This window comes from Tauraco erythrolophus, chromosome 3, assembly GCF_009769465.1.
Source record: "Tauraco erythrolophus isolate bTauEry1 chromosome 3, bTauEry1.pri, whole genome shotgun sequence".
Taxonomy (NCBI): Eukaryota; Metazoa; Chordata; class Aves; order Musophagiformes; family Musophagidae; genus Tauraco; species Tauraco erythrolophus.
In genome coordinates this window covers 45,990,870-46,010,224 of record NC_141467.1, presented here as the reverse complement: position 1 = coordinate 46,010,224, position 19,355 = coordinate 45,990,870, and the positions used below count along the sequence as shown (strand labels likewise).

General features: G+C 39.3%; 1 protein-coding gene across 3 annotated transcripts in view; it reads right to left on the bottom strand.

The window, feature by feature from the left end:
• The window catches only part of SPIRE1 (spire type actin nucleation factor 1), a 133,345-nt gene that overhangs the window by 11,794 nt on the left and 102,196 nt on the right, over positions 1-19,355 (bottom strand). For 2 of the 3 annotated variants that reach the window (XM_086609185.1, XM_086609186.1), the window contains exons 7-10: positions 17,014-17,100; positions 16,496-16,625; positions 12,296-12,337; positions 5,020-5,183 (exon numbers count right to left, since the gene is read on the bottom strand). In XM_086609185.1, the coding sequence (XP_086465311.1) occupies positions 5,020-5,183; positions 12,296-12,337; positions 16,496-16,625; positions 17,014-17,100 (423 nt within the window). The remainder of the gene's footprint in view (positions 1-5,019; positions 5,184-12,295; positions 12,338-16,495; positions 16,626-17,013; positions 17,101-19,355) is intronic. The other variant, XM_086609187.1, reaches the window with a different exon arrangement.

The following is a 19,355-nucleotide window of genomic DNA, read 5'->3' as shown; positions in this document are numbered from 1 at the left end:
GGATTGTTTTTCCTTCTCTTACTACTTCTTAGCATGCAGAAATCACAAGCTATCAAAGGTATTTTGCAGCATTCAATCACTCAAATCCCTAGAAGAAGTCCTAAGAAAAACATTGATGCTACACAGCATGGAGTAAATGGAATTTCCAACACTCAGTTTTTTAGAAACTATACGAATAAATAGCACATGGTTGGAATTTGGTGTATTTAACTATCACATGAAAGAACAACATCAGAAGAGAGGTGCATGAATCCACTGTGTAACCTATTTATTTTCCTCATTGTATTCACGGACTTCTAAGGATTTGCAGCTACAGGAGATACATTAACTCAACTTTATATCTCACACTAGCAAGGAATCAGCACTTGAATTTCTCTGGTCTCCAAAGGAATGAGAGCCACTCATACAAGTGACTCAGGTAAAGAAATTCATCTGATCTCCACTGCACTCTTCTCTAATCTTGGTGAGCTTCTCCTTTCTTCTGTATTGAAAAGAAATCTCATTCATTATATAAGCATGTTCCATCACAGCAGCCAAGAGCAATTCCTGCAAGATGAATGAAAGTGAAATGGGCTTTGACTAACACCTTTCTATATCTAAATCTAAATCATAATCTAAAGCATTATGCCACCCAAATTATTAAATCCTTTAGTTTTACCTAAAACCTCTGTCTTCAGCCACCAGATACCAGCAAGATACAGATCATCACAGGAGCCTCCCAAAAGAACAGAGTTGAAGGACTGAGTGTGAATGCTGTTTAGCTCTAATGTGAATGCTTCTAACCAAGGAGACTTACATCATTTAAGTTGTCAAGATTACAGATCAAACGAGTGATCTGCTCCAAAATTCAGGAAGTGGCTGAGCTTCTCTCTCACAAATGTTCTTAGTTACATGAATGGCAAGCAGGAAAACCTCCACTGGCTCAAAGACTGCCGTCTTTGGTAATGGCAAGTTGGAAAAGAAAAGCTGTCAGGATCACCTCAATGAGCACCATGCATCACAACACAGAGGCCTTTACAAATTCCATCAGGTGATGTGTACTTTATGCTTAGCCCAAGGGTATGTATGTGTTGGATGTGAGGACACCGTGATGCACACTGTTCCCACATATATGCTACAACGCAGTATTCTGCAAAGGGACTCAAACCAGCTCAGATCCCAAACAACATATTCACTTTAACTTATCAAGCGTGACCTCACAAAACAGTTGTGATGGGAAGCTTGTAGGGAAGTCTGAGCAGCACATTTAGCTGCATCAGCTGTTTTACTTCCAGTTCAGTTTCGCTACAGGGCTAGCTCAGATAGCTTTGCATATCACCACTTCACGCAGCGTGGTTGCCTTAAAAGACCACTGGTGCACTTGCAAAACAATTGGATGCACTGTTCTTTAGAAGGGGGGCAGCAGTGTTCAGAAGTCTAGAGTTAAACATTTGAGTTTTGTAAAGGACAATAATCCCTGTACAAACAGAACTACTAAACTTTTCACTTTGTAGAAGTCAAATTTTTCAGAGTTGAAGATTACTTTCCCATTGCCAGAGAAGCTAACAAGCTAAGACAAAGAATTAAGTAGGCTGTCAATTAAAAAAACATAACCATGACGCTATGCTGCTTGTTTTCATGAACGAAGAGCAGCCAGGGCTTCAGACAGGGGTTTTTGCGGAGCAGACAGGGAACAGCTGTCTCTGGAGCACAATCCAAGCAATCCTTGCTCTAGAGAAGTCTCTTGTTCTGTGGGAACCTACCTAGTCCTGACAAAAAATTGTAACTGCTTCAGTTGTCGGCATCTTACGGTGTAGAGATTTATAAAAGACTGAATCATGATTCAAGCAACAGTCTGTGCATTGAGTTTATTTACATGCTTTTCTGGGTTTTACTGTTCTCCTTTTTCTTCCATTTTTCCTGTGTCTGAAACACTGGCACAGAGAGAAGAAAGACAAAACAAGGTGCACACTGAAAATATCAAAAGATTATATATATTTTAACGTAAAACTGCAAAATAGGGATTACAGAAACATTTCACATGTCTGTAATTTTGCTAATTGCCACCTTTCAATGGAAAGAAATAGCTATTGACTATTCTTCATTCCACTTCTGAACTCAAGATGGACATGATGTCTCAGTCAGATGTTGCAAAACTAGGTAGCGCATAGATGTCTCCATCTTGCTCCCATTTTTGTGAAAGATTTCCAGTTACTTCACTAGTAATGGATGAACACTGGCTATGCCAGTGGCCTAGGGCTCTCAAAAAAAAAAAAAAAGAGTGAAAGGAATGGACAAAAATAGAGGTGTTAGGGGCTTCTCTGTGGTAAAGACCTACAAGAAAGATTCCAGGAGCCACACTTATTCTAAAGAATGAGAGGGAATGAACTGTCAGAGCCAATGGCTAAGTATAAAAAACAGGTAGGTATAAACAGCCAAACCAGGGATAATGGAATCCAGGAGTATATTAACTCTGACCTATCATCCTACTTAGAAAACAGGTATTCCTGGTTTGTAATTTCAAATTAATTTTCTGCGCACAAACACATGCACTGAAAATGCTATTACTGCCCTATGATTTCTCAAACACAGAAGGCTTTTTTGAGAATGAAATCTTGTGTAGGAAGTACTGATGAACTATCGTATGAATTTCTTCATGCCAATACAGTAACTGTCAATAGCAGTAACTGCTATTATGATAGACTATCCAATGTTTTACATCTGAGGTTGCACCAGCCCAACATCCGGGACTGCACACTTCTCCACAGCAAGCTAAACAATTAGAATTCTACAAGCACAGAGAAAGCTGCAGCTTTAAAGGCATCACCTTAAAACTTCTGAATATGTTATTGACATGATTTTTGTCCGGATAGCTGTAGCTTTGCTAGGAAGACACCATTTTTGTATCTATATCAAAAATCACTATTAGATGGCGACTTCTTTTAGCCACACAAAGCAAAATAGCACTTCCTGCTCCTCTTCTGAAACTGTGATTCTAGTGGTGATGCAGAAAAAAGCAAGGACAGAAAGCAGGAACGGTTTGTACAATATTCATCCTTGCCAGCAAATGGGCATAGGGCTGTATCAGACCTTCCGTTTCACCTCTGGCTGGCAACACTGAGTGTTAGGGTGTAGTCTGCATCACTACGCAGCTGAGAGAAGAACAAAGGGGATGGAGAGGGAAAAAAAAATGCATCTGCATCATAGCTCATTTGGAGGTCCACAGCTCAGCAGTGCAGATATTTGCAGCCTGTAATTTAGGGCATAATACAGTCATAATTTAACTCCCAGTGAGTAACTCTAAGTAGGTTAAGCCCAATTCAAATTGCAGGCAAAGAGGTGGCCGAGTCATTTATAGGCAATGTACACTCCTCTGTCAGGAAAGAAAGAAGACATTTTGACAGAGCAACGTTCACTGTCTTCAAATGTTCTGTGTCCCACTCCCTCTGTCGGCTAGGAAAATTTCACCCAAACTCCCTTCAGTTTGTTTATTTACACTACTTTAGCACTGTTCCTCAGCCCCAATCAGTATTCTGTCGAGTATCTTAATAATCGTAATTGCTTGACCAGCTACTTCTGTTGACTCGAATCAGTACAGCATCTGTTCTTTGACAGCTTGATGTGGCTGATTTATTTTCAATTTATCTTTTGCTGTATGTTTCACAGCTTATTCTATACACATTTTTTTGCCTACACAGTAGCCCCTAATCAACAGTCACAGTCAGACATCTTATTTTCTCCCTCCTACAAGAATCACTTCACATTTCCCTTTACAGCATTTTCTTTTACTGACTTCTGCTCACTTTTCCATGTGAAATATCATGCTGCATGAGCTTCAGGATGCACCAAGCTTCAAGTTGGAAAGCTGTAAATTCAAGACTCAGCTCTCACTGACAGGTCTTAATATTCGTGCATCCTGCCCAGCTTCACTCATATTAACAAAACCTCATATAGTCTCTATGGTAATTTTAAAGACTGTTGAGAGATTTCAGAATGCAAATCTCTTCTGCTTTCAGAACAGATGCACCAAATTATGCACCCACACAAGTCACTCATAGTATAACCTGTAATACAAAGAGGGCCAACCGTTCACAGATCAAGAAAGTATGCAAAGAGAGAAATTTCTCCCCACGTGTATTTCTCCCCAGCCTCCTATCTTTCAGCTTAGATGCCTTTGTAAAGCACCCTGTCAGAAAACTCCTCCTTCCCCATTTACTAGAGAGAAGGAGAATCAGGGAAGAGTGCCTTCCCCCGGCTAAAATTAGCCTCTGTGAATAAACCCTGCCTGTATGCGCTTTCCAGACAGCAGAACTTTCCTAACTTTCAGAAAGCTCCAAACGGAATTAATACTACTACTACTGGTCCAGAAGACAAAGCTCATTCTTGAGGATGTAACATTGGTACTTCTTGAGGATCATATATAATGCAGCTTTTAAGCTAGAGAGCTTTTTTAAGCTTTTCTGGCTTTTAAGCTTTTTTAAAATCATTAACTCTCCATTTGAGAGAGGATGGATTCAAAGTTGTTTCCTCATCGTATTTGCGTGTCCCTATCTGTGAAACATTGGCTGGGTGTTACTTCCCAAGCCCACGTAACAAACTAATGCACTGACATTCGCAACCGAACCGCAACCCGTCTGGCGCAGCTGACGCTCTTTAATTTAACAGCTGGTACCGTGAGGCTGGCCTCACGTCTGAGGCCTTCAGTGACAGCTCCTGCACGGGTGCCAGAAGGGTGCAACGCTTTCGCCTGCATTCCCAAAAGCATAATTGCTACAAATACACTGTGGACAGATAATGAGCATTTACTAAAACAAGTAATTACTGGGTTTAAGGCCAAAACTAGCGTTTAACCTTTTAAAACAAAATTCTCATTTTTGAGGTCTGATGTAATATTTTTGAAGTTCTGTGGGCTGACAAAGCAGTCATGGAAAATTCAGGTGATAATCTGCAAAGTCACTTCCCAGTTGATCAGCTCAGCAACTTAGGGAATAAGACTCAATTCTGACAAATCAAGCAGCAAGGTGTGTCCTGATTTTTTACCTCTGAATCTGAGCTGTCAAGTTCAGCCAACGTGGGAGCCTTAAGGAGTCTCTTGCGTTGTACTGTCACTTGTGTGGCTCCATTCTGCTTTCCTTGTGGTGCCAGGCCACCGTTCACTACAGAGGCATCCACTAATTTTCTTCCAGCCTCTGGCGTAGATACATCTAGCAAAAGAAACAGAAGAATTGGTGTTTGGATCTGATTTTTATTTGCCTTCTCAAATCTTACTGTAAAGGTAATACACACAAAAGGAGAAAAAATATTGTGATAGTTACATGTGTGCAATTATTTTACTTTAGCAATACATTGCTCAGAGAACTACAGGCAACAGCTTGTGGTACAGAAGCAATATGAAAGAATGAAAGCAGTGGAAAAAGCAGCAGTGCACAATACTAAAAACCAACTTCAGACTAACATCAATCAACTTACAAAAAAAAAAAAAATTCCTGTGTTAAACCCAAAAATATTCTTCCTTCAACTTATAGTCTATGATTAACTATATAATAAGTATCAGAAGAATGCACAACCGTATCTTGACAAGCAGGTTTTCAGTCAATCTGAAGACAACGCCACACAGAAATTAGGAGGTTTAGCATGGAGTAAACCTAGTTTTTCCTGTGAGGACAGAATTACACTTTATTCTGCAGTATACAGAAAAGGAATGAAAATGAGCTAAATAACTTACATTCATCAAAAATATGCACAATTCTTAGGCTTGCGTGGTCATTTGTATTAAAAATATGTCTGTGATATCAAATCTTCATGTAACAGAAGAAACCTGAGGCTCCAGCTCTATTTCACCTACACGAGCTTTACAAGGATGCAACTCTACTGAGTAAATTACTCGGGATTTCTGCCAGTGTGCAATGAAGATGCATCTTGGATAACGTAAGCATTGGGTCTGCTGTGCTTAGCCTAGCTTAGCTTAGACATTAAGATAATGACCTAGGCTTTGATATTTTAGGAGAGCTTAGAGTTTGGTCTAATAAATCAGCTTTATCCCTGTAAAAGTACAAAGTGCAGTATTCCAATCTGGAGAAAATTATGTCGGAGGGAGAAGGAAGAGAAGCTTTTAATCTCCCATTTGCATGTATGCCTAAGCATCTGGTCTTTCTACAAATGTGTTTTTCTCCCCATGTAATTATAGGACTCCTTCCCCAGTCTTGTAATAACAAAGTGCCTCCAGATATTTTAAGGCTAGGGTAACGATGAGTTATTAGTCCCATTTTTATACACGGTGAAAAGAGGCACAGAAGGTCAAATGACTCGTACCTTAGGTTACAGGGAGGACTACACGGAGAAGTGATATCACCCAGATATTCCCAGTGCCAACAACGTAAGCACTCACACATCATTAGGAGTTACTTACATAGTTGCCCTGGTATAAACAGACACGGTCACTGCTGCTACAACACAGTTTGCACTGATAAAAGCTGTTCTTGCACTAGGTAAGTTAAAACTACGCAGTCTAGACAATGCCTCAGTTGCAGTAGCAGGTCTGTTCTACAACATTCTCACCGGAGCAGCTATTGAAAAGGAATAAGATGACAAATAAGTTAAATCAATACACACTTTAAATAATTAATTAGGTTATTGTTAAATGCTGGAAACTGAGCTAGAAAGGACAGAGGATGTATTAGTTTCTCTGTAAATCATATCTTCAACTGGGAGCATAAGGAAAGGCAATTATTTTAACTATTAAAGTCATGGTGACATTCCAAACCTATGAATCTGTGTGCTACAGTGTTATTACTGTCTTCAGGTTCTCCCTACAAAGAGTTGCAATCAAAGACTTAGACTCTCTAACCCTTAGTTCCTATCTTCAAAGGCTTTGCTAATGGGTGTCCTAACTAGCACTATGGCTTATAGGTCATGGTTTGTTTTTTTTTCCCCTCCTAGATTTCTGCGAGTACAGCATGGGCGTCCTCCACATCAAATGCATTCCTGTTCTAACAGCCGCTCAACACAACCCCAGAAAGCGACAGCAGGAAAACAAAAACTGAACTGCCTCACCTCCCTGCTGCAAACCCCACTTCTTGAGACCTCATAATTAGCTGGCATGCAGTTGATTGAAGAAGCTCAGGGTTTCCCAAATGAGCAAGAGAAAAAGCTTTGATTTGCCTTTCGATTGCACAGGGCAGCTCCTGAACAGACTATCCAATGAAGCAGCCCCAGCACCAACAACAGTAAAGCCAAAGGTTACGTCCCTCCTTCCAAAAACTTCCTGGGTGATGACTCCCTTTGCCTGATGGTAGGGATGTTGAAGAATGGCCTGTAACTACTGTTGGGACTCACTGAGAGAATAAATGATGAGAAGGCCAACAGTATTGTCTCCTTCCAAAAATGTAAAACCCATGATAGATCTGGGGAAAGGAAAGAGGAGGGAACATCCATCAGACATACCCTAGCACTATGGGAGGTGATGGAATGGATATCCAGGGTATGTCATAAATTGTTTTCTGTTGGGTTTTTTGGTTTGGGTTTTTTTTTGTTGTTCTTTTGGTGTTTTTGTTTTGTTTGGTTTTGGTTTTGGTTTTTTTTGCTTGGTTGTTTTTTTGTTTTGTTTTGTTTTCTAAGAATTTAGGCTTCATTTCTTTACGTCCCAGAAATGGAAATTTCTGATCCATTCGGGAGGTAATTTATATAGCCAATTACTATCTACAAAGCCTAAACTAGTTGTTATTAAAATTCACACACATATGAATTGTTCATGCATATTGTTAAATTGTTCATGTGTTAGTTTATAAGTCTTCTTGAAATACCAGAGAAGTTTTAGATGAATCGAGAAGACAATTCAACATAGTATTTCTTTTGAAGGGCTCTTCAGTAGGAAATGTCATTTATCACCATTCTTTCCTCTAAAGAAAAAAACGGTGAGTTTTTACAACTTGCAAGCATTAAAGAATAAAAATTAAAAAAAAGGTAAAACTAGAAAAGCATCCAATTTATTAAACCTGTTTCGTTAATAGTGCTCAAGTTCAGTTTATCATTCCTGCACTTACAGTACCGGATATACATGAATAAATGGATTATCATAATTTAAGGAGAGGATCATGAAATTTTACCATTTCAGTAAACAGATTTCAACAAAAATAACTTGTTCCAAAATTAAAACCAGAATTTGTTACAAGATACAGTCTAAAAAATTATTAGTTTAAGCTATTTTAGTAACGTACTCAGGAAACAGGAACATTACTGGGAGGCAAATAATGGTACATCACCATAAAAAAGATAAAATTAATCAAGATAAACAAGTCAGAAACAACCAATAGACTAATGCTTATAAAAATGAATATGACAGAAGAAAATCATGGATAATTCTTTTAAACAAAAACCTAAATTTATTTTTTTAAATGGATAGTAGTTCATGATCTCTAGTTTCATAAAACATCTAAATGTTTTGAAGATGATTCAAATGATATTAAAAAAAAAGGCTTGTGTGAGTAACAGCCTGGGGTTAAGATTTTATTAGAGAGACAGACGCACTGGGAGAGTGTCATTTCTCCGTGTTTTCAGGCAGCAAGTACAATGAACAGTACTTGCAGACTGGATGAATATGTTTGGTTTCTTTTGAGCTTCTTCTAAGCTATCATTACAACAGGCAAATGAAAGAAGAGGTCTTGATTTGATTACTCGATCTTTGTGTTGGCCTTCCCTGACTAGCCTTAAGAAGAGGCAGACAAAAAAAAACCCACCCTAGGATAATATGAAATGCGCCTTTATTTACATGTAAGATCACGTCTCTTACGAGACAAGGAATTAAGCAGACCACAGATTACATGCAAACCACAGCAGCCATGTAACCATACGCTGTCTGCCTCCTAATCAGCTCTCCTTGGCAAATAACAACAGAAACCTGAATTTTGTTCTATACAGCAAATGTACTCCTCAACCTTATAATTTTTATACTGAGTTTAAAAGAAGGCTAAAATGGATTTGCAGAATTAATATAGGTTTACTCTTTTCTATTTATGATGATGATAATATACTGGGAAAGATTATGTAATGAATAATGGCAACAGAGATGTGCTGTTCCTTTCAATGAACTTTGATGTTGAAGTCAAACCTCAGAAGTAATAAGTCAGTATAACAAACTGCTAGTCTTTTGCTTGTGTTTGCATCACATTTATTATTGTATTATCTAAATTAAGAGACAAATTAAGGACCTGGTGGAGTTCCTTTCTCACACTGGTCGGAGGCACATATCAAGTAAAGCCAACAGTGATATACATCACTTCACAGGGTTGGGAACAACAGGAATAAACCCTGTGAAATTTCAAGTTAAATGTTTCAGTTTCCTTTTTCTTCTCTCCTTGCACCCCACCCCGCCTCACTCCCAAAACCTACAAACTTTCTGAAGTAACAACTTCAAAGCAGCCCTGCATCCAGCTTTGAGGTAAGGATTTGAGGGTTAAGAGTGGGAATGATTGATCTTTTGAGCTGCATTCAACATAGTGCAGCGCAATTAAGCCGCTTGTAAGCTATTTTTCTATTAGAGGAAGTGGGCCATGACTGCCCTGGTCCCTAGTCGATATCTGAGCACCTCTCAGCTTACTCTCATTCCAGGTGGCTACCGCTTGCTACTTCTATTCTACCCGTAGAGAACAGCAGGGTAAAAAGAGGTCCAAGGCGCCCCTCCTCTCCTCTCCAGGATAACAGCAGGCAGATGCGTGGAGCCGGGCAGCGTGACATACCAACTACACTGGCTCAGTGCCAGCTAGTGTCTTCTCAGACTCGGTCTGCATCATCCCAGTCGCAGACAGCATGTGTGATATAAGCCTGCCCCTCTCCTTTATCACTTAGTAGGAAACACTTCTGGATTTCAGCTGGTTTGTGCTTTTTCATGGCAGCAATTCCATCGAGCAGAGAGCAATGAAAGCAGTGAAAAAGCAAGTGTGTGAAAACAGTGATGAAAGCAGAGCGTAGCTTCCCCGTCTCCAAAATAATGAAAAAAGTAAAAGCACGCAAAGCAACGACATTCAAAATCACCGCTTATCTGCTTACTATCGACATCCCAACCCATCTAATTCATTTGTGCTGCTCATCTGGTGTCTTGCATCTACGTAACTGGAATGTTTTAATCATCCTGAATTCACTTCTAAAGACAATTTATCAGATCACTCAGTCACGCCATATGATACTACTTGCTGAGAACCACATGACTTGAAAAAACAAAAACAATCACATTTGGAAGATGGATAAAGAAAACAGGAAGAGTTCTTCAATGGTCAGTCAAAAAGAGCAAATCCAAGTATAGATTGCTATGAAGCTACTTCTTTAAAATAAAAACATTATGGTAATGAATTAATGGATTATGAAGGGAGCTTTTAAAAATAGTGTTTGGATTTAAACAAATGAGGATGTCTGAGGATTCTTAGAAATAAAAGGCAAAAGAAGAAGCAAACAGACACATGTAGAAGGACAGATCCGAACATTTCCCTTTTGTTGGTCGCTGCCACATTCAGTTTTACAGTCTTAAAACTGAAGAAACTTCTGGCATAGCTGAAAGCAGTAATACTTTTTGAAAAATGAAGTTTGCTTGTTTATGCTATTACCTGACCCTCTGAGGACCCTTCAGCTTTCAGTGGAGTAAAACATGATACCAAGTACATACATAATTTGAATCCCACCAGACAGCTGCAATAGCTGTGCAATATGCCATGAGAGTAAGGTTTCACAAAAGAGCTCGAGATGGATTAACAGCTTGTCACTGTCTCTGAGGTGGGAGGTTCCTTCCTCCCATCCACTCATGTCATCATCTGCCCTCACCTAGCTCTCTGATCATCATCTGATCAGATAGCAAGCAGGTTTAAATCACTAAAAGAGCAGAAAACCAACCTGGTAAAAACCCAAAAGTATTTGTTCCTGGGTTACATGAGTTTAATAAGGTCATCTTGTGAATAAATGAGCAGGACTGGCACAGAGGAGGAGGGGGAATCACATGCTTGGAAAGGAGCTTGGCGGGGAGAGGGAGCAGCGAGGGCCCCTCCTTGCCTCTTGACAGTGGCAAGCTCTTTACTTGGCCCAGCCAGAACATGAAGCCACGTTTATAGATCGGTCACTTTTGAACTTCACTCCCACATTACAAAACTATGGTATTTTTTTATACTATGGTAATCAAAATAACTTCTGTATGGTCTTTCCAGTTCACAATACGCCAGCATTTCAGTCAGGTTATGCCTTTCTATGGGGAAAATGACCACAGGAGCTTAAAGGGTGCATGGAGAAACAGAGTTCCAAAAGTCCCAGATGAGATGTTTCCACATGCAACTGCAAGGAAGGGGCGGAGGGTAAAGATGCTGTTGCTTCTTCAGAAAATGAGAGCATGGATTTATTTGGACGCTGTTTTTCTTGGGAGTCACCTAGGAGAAATAAGGTAAGAGCTAGCTTAAGAGCTCTCCTCAGTGGACAAACCTTTGAGGCTAACATGGCATATTTACGACCTCAATCATGGAGTCTTCGGGCCAAGGCATCCTGGAAAGTTAGTGCACAATGATGGAGGAAATAATTTATTTTCTGGCTAGTAGGCACAAACTCTCTGTGATGTTGTTGTCTCTGAAGTAGAACGTGTTCATACAGTTATTGCATGTTCTAACTAATGGCCCACCAAGGAGAATGCTTAAATTTGCTATTAGATAGTCGATGAAGGATCAGCTATCGAATCCTGCGTATCAGCTATTACCAGCAAACTTCAGCAACTTATTTTGCTAGCCAGGAAAGAAGAAAGGTTTAGCCTCTTTTGAGTGAATGTCTTTGATTTCACGACTCACAAAGCATTTACTGTAAAGACACTCAGTAGAATTGACAGTTCCTTTCTAGATTAGTATTCATAGATGTATTTCATTAAGTCTAGAAGGGTAGACGAGTTCAAAACTAGTTTTTGGATCCTCGTGAGAAATGAAGTACTGCAAAAGATGGTCTAGTCAAAAAGTGAGTGTAAAGACACAAAGTAAATCAGACTTGAAAGTGACACTGTATTCTGCAATCCTTTTTAGAGTTCGGAATAGCTCTGGGCCACCTTATTTAGGCTATTTATTTAAACAGAATTCCAGCACTCTACTTCAGGTGAAATACAGTTATTTTTTATACCTAGGCATCCTTTTTTGGCAAGGGAAATGTAGGTATTGATAGGTAATTTATGTTAATTTTTGTTTTCACTGACCATATCTTGGAAGAATCCCTTCAAGTTTCTTTCTCAAATGGGAATTCAACAAACAGATGGAACAAATTCCACAATAAGCACAATAACCACGTCAGGTGTTGTTGCACCTTTTACCTGACAAGTCAAAACTGTAAGACATGCTAAGTGGCCGCATTGCTGTAAAAAAGAAACAAAAACAACAAAAAGAAAACGATTCAGCTATTAGAAAAGCAGAGGGGTAATGAAAACAAAAGATTAACTCCACTTGAGACATTTTGGATTCTGTTGCCTAAATCCAAAATGTGTCAGACATACCATTGCTTTACTCTAGTGAAGCTCAAAGTCTGAAAACTACAGTAGCATAAATGGGACTTGCAAACAGAGCAATTATAAAGATATTTGTATAGTTGTAGAATGTCATTTTTGGAATTCAATAAATCAAATATCAAAACAAGAGGCAAGTATCTTAAAAAAATGAATATTTTCAATTAAAATTAAAGAGAGAAAGGGGAGAGGGAAAAGAGAGAGAAAGGAGAGAAAGAAGGGGAAAGTACAAAGCCACATTTCACACAAGTTTCAGTGACCTGAAATAAAGATATTTCTAATTTTTTTAAGCGTAATCTCCAGTGATTATAATTAAACTAATAAAGACAGACACTCAAGCTAAGCTTGAGCAGTAGTTTCCTTGAAGAGGATGGAAAAAAAGGCCAAACACAGTGTGATTTGTGCTGATTCTCGCTTTTTAAAAAAAATCTTAGGTGGACTTAGCCTTTAAAACGTAGGCATAATATTACCCTCTTCTTTCTGAGCCTTTAACTATTTTGTTCCTAGATAATAAAGTGGTCGGATCTTCTTTATTTCTGGAAAGACCTATCTATATTTCAAACAGTGTAATTCAGGGAGTAGACACTCAAAATATTTCTCAACTGAAAACAAAGTTTCAACGCACTAATCCAAACAAGCAGGCCAAGCCCAAAGGCAAGAATGTACAAGAATACATCAAAGCTGACATCAGTTTATCTGTCTTATTTGACCAGTGATAAACACCCAAGTTGGTATGAAAGAGCCTGTCAGCCACACATACCGCAGCATTAAAAGATGTTAAAAAAGGGTTATGCTCAGACAAGTTTTGCTCATGAGAATAAATCTATGTGGTGAACACAGTAGGCGGCTGACTCAAAGCTGAATTTGGGAGTCAGGGTCTTTTTCCTGTAGTACATTAACTAGACAACATCAACCACAGATAACAGCTACAGAAACACTATTTAAATCCCTGTTAAAACGTAGCATAAAGGCAAACACATTGTAAAGCGTGAAGGGTGTTTATCACCTAATGCTGAGTCCTAACTGAAAGTTGATAAAACAAATTTCTCTCCAAGCTCCACTAGCTCAACTTGCTTGAGTCACAAATCCATGCTTTTAATTAAAAGGACGTGTACCTCAGGGCTGTGTTTGTCTCGATAGCTTACTCTGATGATTTTATGAGGTCATTTGAAAGCTCAATCCAATTCTTCTACTCAAACCTCTCCCTTTGTGAGAACAACTACTGAGATTAAATTACCGTTTCCAAAGAAGTTTTACATTGAGAGTGGCCAGTCACAGGCTGTTTCTTCTCAGTGGCAGCTCAGGGTAGAGAAGATCTTACCTGTACACGTGCTGTGCAGAGCAGAGGGACACAGCCATAGGTCTACCCATATCACAGAGGAGGAACTGTAAGAGTCCAGCCCCCCTCACCCAAATAGTCAAGTGTAGTTGTGCCCTTGACCGCTATAAACTAAGCAACAAGGAATAACTGCGACACGTGCAATGTACCTCACACTCCCAAATATTTCACTCTAACAATCTTTTTTTTTTTCTCTTTTTAACAGCAACAAATATTTCTGTCCAGATGGTGCAAGTGTCCCACATGGTGTTTCTACTTAGATTTATAATCCTTAAATCTCATTACATTACATGTTGTTACACTAAATTACATTCAGTGGTGATCTAAACTATATGGCAGATCTATTTGTACCATCCTGAATGTTACTAGCACTACTCTATTCTCAATTCTGCACAAACACATTTCATTCTAAAAGGAACTTTGGACATAACAATCATTCCAATGTGAGAAAAAACAAAACCTCATATTTCAACATAAGAAAAAATTATCTTCAAGGCCTTTACTCTTTTTTCTTCTTCATGCCAGCAGCAAATAAACACTAGGGAAATAAAACCTGCATGCATCCCTGTGCTGGTTTTCGCTGGGATAGCATTATTTTTCTTCATAGTAGCTAGGATGGGGCTGTGTTTTGGATTTGTGCTGGAAACTGTTGATAGCACAGAGGTGTTTTCACTACTGCTGAGCAGCGCTTACACAGAGTCAAGGCCTTTTCTGCTTCTCACACCACTCCACCAGCGAGTAGGCTGAGGGGCACAAGGAATTGGGTGGGGACAGAGCTGGGACAGCTGACCCTGACTGACCAAAGGGATATTCCACACCATATGATGGCATGCTCAGCATATAAAGCTGGGGGAAGGAGGAACAGGGGGATATTTGAAGTGATGGCATTTGTCTTCCCAAGTCATTGTTATACGTGACGGAGCCCTGCTTTACTGGAGATGGCTGAACACCTGCCTGCCAATGGGAAGTGGTGAATGAACTCCTTGTTTTGCTTTGCTCATGCACAGCTTTTGCTTTTCCTATTAAACTGTCTATCTCAACTCATGAGTTTTCTCACCTTTACCCTTCCAATTCTCTCCTCCATCCCACTGCGGGAAGTGAGCAAGCAGCTGGGTGGGGCTTAGTTGCTGGATAGGGTTAAACCACAACAATCCCCTTCCACGCCTCCAGTAACGTAGCTTTTAATCCAAATAGTTCACTGGACTGAAGGAGAATTACCACAGTTCCAAAACTCAAAAATTTAATTATTTAACAAAAAATGAAGAATTGGTGAAAAATAGGTATTCCTCATTGGAGGCCATGCCCTGAAATCAGCTCAGGAAGTCCTAACCACTGATATTCAAAAATTTAACATTTTTTTTAAAAAAGTTTTTACTAAATGGGTTTGATGTCATTTATATCAGTTAGAAATTTTAAAGATATATTAGATCAAATTTGCTGTCCCTATGAGGACAGGATAGTTCTCACATGGAGAACATCTAAAATGCTGAAATTGAATGTTTGAAAGAAAAGTAAGGAATCATTCCATGTTTTTACAAGATTCCTACATTTTGAAACATGTTTAGGCCTATTAGAAACACTAGTTGATACAGCAAGCATAAACTGAATCCAAATGAGAAACTGGAAAGCCTAAAGAAATAATATTCAAAACATCATGCTTTTAAAAATACAGGCAAGCATTCACCAAACTCTTCTGAGCACTTCAAAAACAATGCAATAAAGCAAGACTGATGAAATTGTTTTTCTCTGGAGACAATGGGTTGTCACAACCCACTTGAATCTGGACCAGTGCCTCTAAGCACATGTGGCAAGCACAAATATTTTGCAAAACGCAGTGACAGGGAGTACATACGTGGATTATTTCATGCTTTTTAGCCATAAGATGCCACTTTTGCTCTTGAAAAATCCAGCTAGCTCAGTTTTTCTGATACAGATAAATACCATGCTTTTAAAGAAACATAAGTCACAATGTAAGACTTATGTAATATTTGTCATGCTTTTGTCATCAGAACCATTGAACTAATGTAAACTGGTGATCGTTGGAAAGCATAGTATTGGGATAATTTCATAGTAGGTTGTTGAATATACACTGCAGAAATGAAATGCTCTGCAGTGCCAGTCTGAATTATTTGCTTGCTGAAAATACATATAAACACATGTTCCATAACTCAGAAAATGAAGCAAACATTGAGATTCAAAACAGAAGCAAGAGATTCAGCCACCAAAATAAAAGCATATTTCAAATTAAAATATGGAAATTTATGATACTAACAACAGGAAACAAAGAGAATAAAATTACTTAGAAACAGACATGTAAAGAATACTTGCAGATACATAAGGAATATTGCACCGGGGAGGAGCAATACCCATTCCATTCTGAACAAATCTAACACTGTCACGTGCAACAAGCAATATAACGCCATTAAATTTATCTAATACTTACATTAAAAACTTGAAGGGAACCAAGCTGAACCATACAGTATCTTATTTTTAAATATAACTTAGCACAAAGACTGCATGGCCCTGGTGAAGCCTGCAGGTTCTTTCTTTTTCTGAAGGGATGAGAATAATTTTATCTTCTATGCCATGTGCACAGACATTGCTAATATTGCTGCTTCTTATGTGGGAAGTTTTCTGTGGATGCTGCAGGTAAAAACTAGCAATGTGCTTACCCAGCCTGCTACGCCTTATCTCATCGGGTGAGACTGGACGTAACTTCCTCTCTGCCTTGATTTCCTCCAGTATCCTTTCATGAAGGCTGCGTGGCCGTGGTGGGGTTGGTTTCAGTTTTCGTGCCGAGGCCTCGGGATATAAAGATAATCACGTTTACACAAAACAGTGCTTCCTTGAAAGCAGATTTCACACTTTTTGGAAAAAAAAAAGTGGAATTCTGTGATACGATTTTACATGCACTCAATTGTAAAACTCACATAAATTGGAAATAGGATTGTATCTTTCCCCAATTCATTATGATTTCCCAAAGAGATAAAGGGTCACCGGTAATAACAGTTATAAATTGGTAGGTGCAAGATATTGCACACAGTTCTTTAAGAGACTACATTCTATATACAGAAGACAATGTTTTTGAAAGCTCATGTCAGAAAATGTGATATTTAACATATTTCCTGGACACAAATGTGATTTACAAAGCCACATTTTTGTTAGGAATGAAGCCCACTGGATTACATACAGGATTTAATGGAGGTCGCGATCGGATGAAATCCAGGATTATTTCATGGGCACTCTTTTTTAATCGAGGTGGAATGTCACCGTTGACCTGGAAAGGAGAAAGTGAAATAAAGTGAAATACATATTTCCGTGTTTTGCAGTCATATTCACGCAGATGATGAAATCAATTGAAAACTCACAACAACCCTGACAGAGCTTGCAGGGTTCTGACACCTGCATCAGACGTAAAACCCCACCAGTCCTGAGCAGATCAATAATCCATATGCAAAGCACAGGCAAGCAAAAACGTGGATAACAGCTTTTCAGCTTTGCAGACAGCTGCAGAATAATCACAACAGCAGCAGCTTTATCCAGAAATACTTAGGATTTTGAAATGATGAAATCAAATGTCAAGACTGTAGTCGTGTCTATGGGAGAATGTAGACGAAGACCCTATCTTGCTTGGACGAAAAGTTGCCAACACCATTTTTAAGAACAATTATTTGAACCATGTCTCACTGTCAAACATTACACAGTCTCTAATACTCTGTTGTTTGCCTCTGAGAAAACATGGATGGTCTTTAAGGCCCCAGTTTGCTTATCATCTCCCAAGCACTGACGGGAAAGTAAAACTAGAGCTGGCATAATCACCAACAATTTGCTTGTAGCAATGGATGAGAAATATGTTCCCCTTGGTTTTTTGTTTTTACTACCTGTCTCTGCTGCTCTGGCTGGGAAGAGGTGTCCTTGTGTGTAAATCCCAGCAGAAGGAGAGGGAAGCCCTGAGCATGTTTTCATAACTACCTCTCCCCCTGCACTTTAAAGATTACTCGAGTGTAAAATGAAGTTTGTTAACAAGTCTAGAAAGGTAAATCATTAGAATGCCATGGCATGCCATTGGAAGTGCAGGAGGTGCGTTTCCTTGCTGTAAATCATACATTTCTGTAGAGAGGGGCTGGATGAGGGTTGGTTGGTTGGTTTTCTCCAGAAAGATATCAGCAATTCACTGTACGTACAGGATATAAAAGAAGGCAATGGAAGTTTTCCTATCACGCGAAGAGTTTATGAATTGTAAACTGGCAATAAATGGATGGATTTGCTTAAAAAAAAATCCACCTGTCAGGTTCAGTCTTCCTATAGCACAGTACCCAAGTACACTGTCAGGGATGAAAGAGTATCCTACACCATACATCCTTTTAGTACCTTCTGTCACTACACAGTAGCTGGCTATCAGCCCTGTCCTCCAATTTGATAGGAATTCCCATGACGCTTTATTTCTTAGACCAAGTGTCTCAAATTTCAGTACTTTTTTTTTTTCTTTTTTAAGGGTCAGTTGGCTCATTTTTCTTTGGGAGACTCTATTCATACAAGCTCTGTAGCCAGAAAATGTATGTAAAGACACAGTTCTGGTTTGTCAAATCACATGGACTTTTGCTAACCAGAAGGAATGCTGCAGTCAGAAAAATGGGTTTAAACATCCATAAGGTCACCTGAATATGATCTTTAACTGAACTTCACTAATGCCATGCAGCTTCCATATAAGCTCTGCTCACCTCAGTCAGACATGTCCTGTTTCCAGGCTGAGGCAGAGCGACAGCCTCCCAGAGAAGATTCATCCGTTCCCGGATAAGGAAGCAGCTGCAGAGTCCCTCCTGGGCAACATTTCATTGTTTTCCTAAGGACTCCTTCTGGAGATATCCTACACCAGACACGGTCCAAATTCTATTTCTTCCTCCCACTCACTCCCTTAGCTTCCTTAGAGTGAATTTCATACTGCTTGGCACAGAATACCAAGCTGCTAAACTCTACAACAGGTATCATCTTCCCAAAAATAGTGCAGAAAAAAAAAATCGAAAGGTTTATACTAAAGGATGATTTGACATTTTATGATGAGGAGAATATTATTTTAAGTAGTGTGACTGACTACTTCTGTTTAGAGACGGAGCAGTTTTTTGAGGCCAGCATTCTTCGCAGGATTGTTAATGAAATGAGAAGTCTCTCTTCCCCGAGTTACTGTTCATCAGATGTCAAAGTTGATAGCTGAAGTTGAGAGTTATTACCATCAGAACAGCCATTTTGTAAACTGATAACCTCCGTTCCAGCCTTGGGGAACAACCCTCTGCATGACAATAGGAAATAAATAATACATGGCTTGGAGCCTTTCACCTCAGGGCACTCTATGCCCTGACTTAATGCCACCAGGGTATAATGAGAATCAGTATTCCCATTCGATCGGAAAAGGTGAAATGTAAGATTTGCTTAAGTGATTTTCCTCAGGACACATGGGGAGGTGGTGGCAAAGCAAGTGGATGTTTCACAGCCAACAAGCCAAGAGCAGAAGCACTGGTGGCAGAATGTACCTTC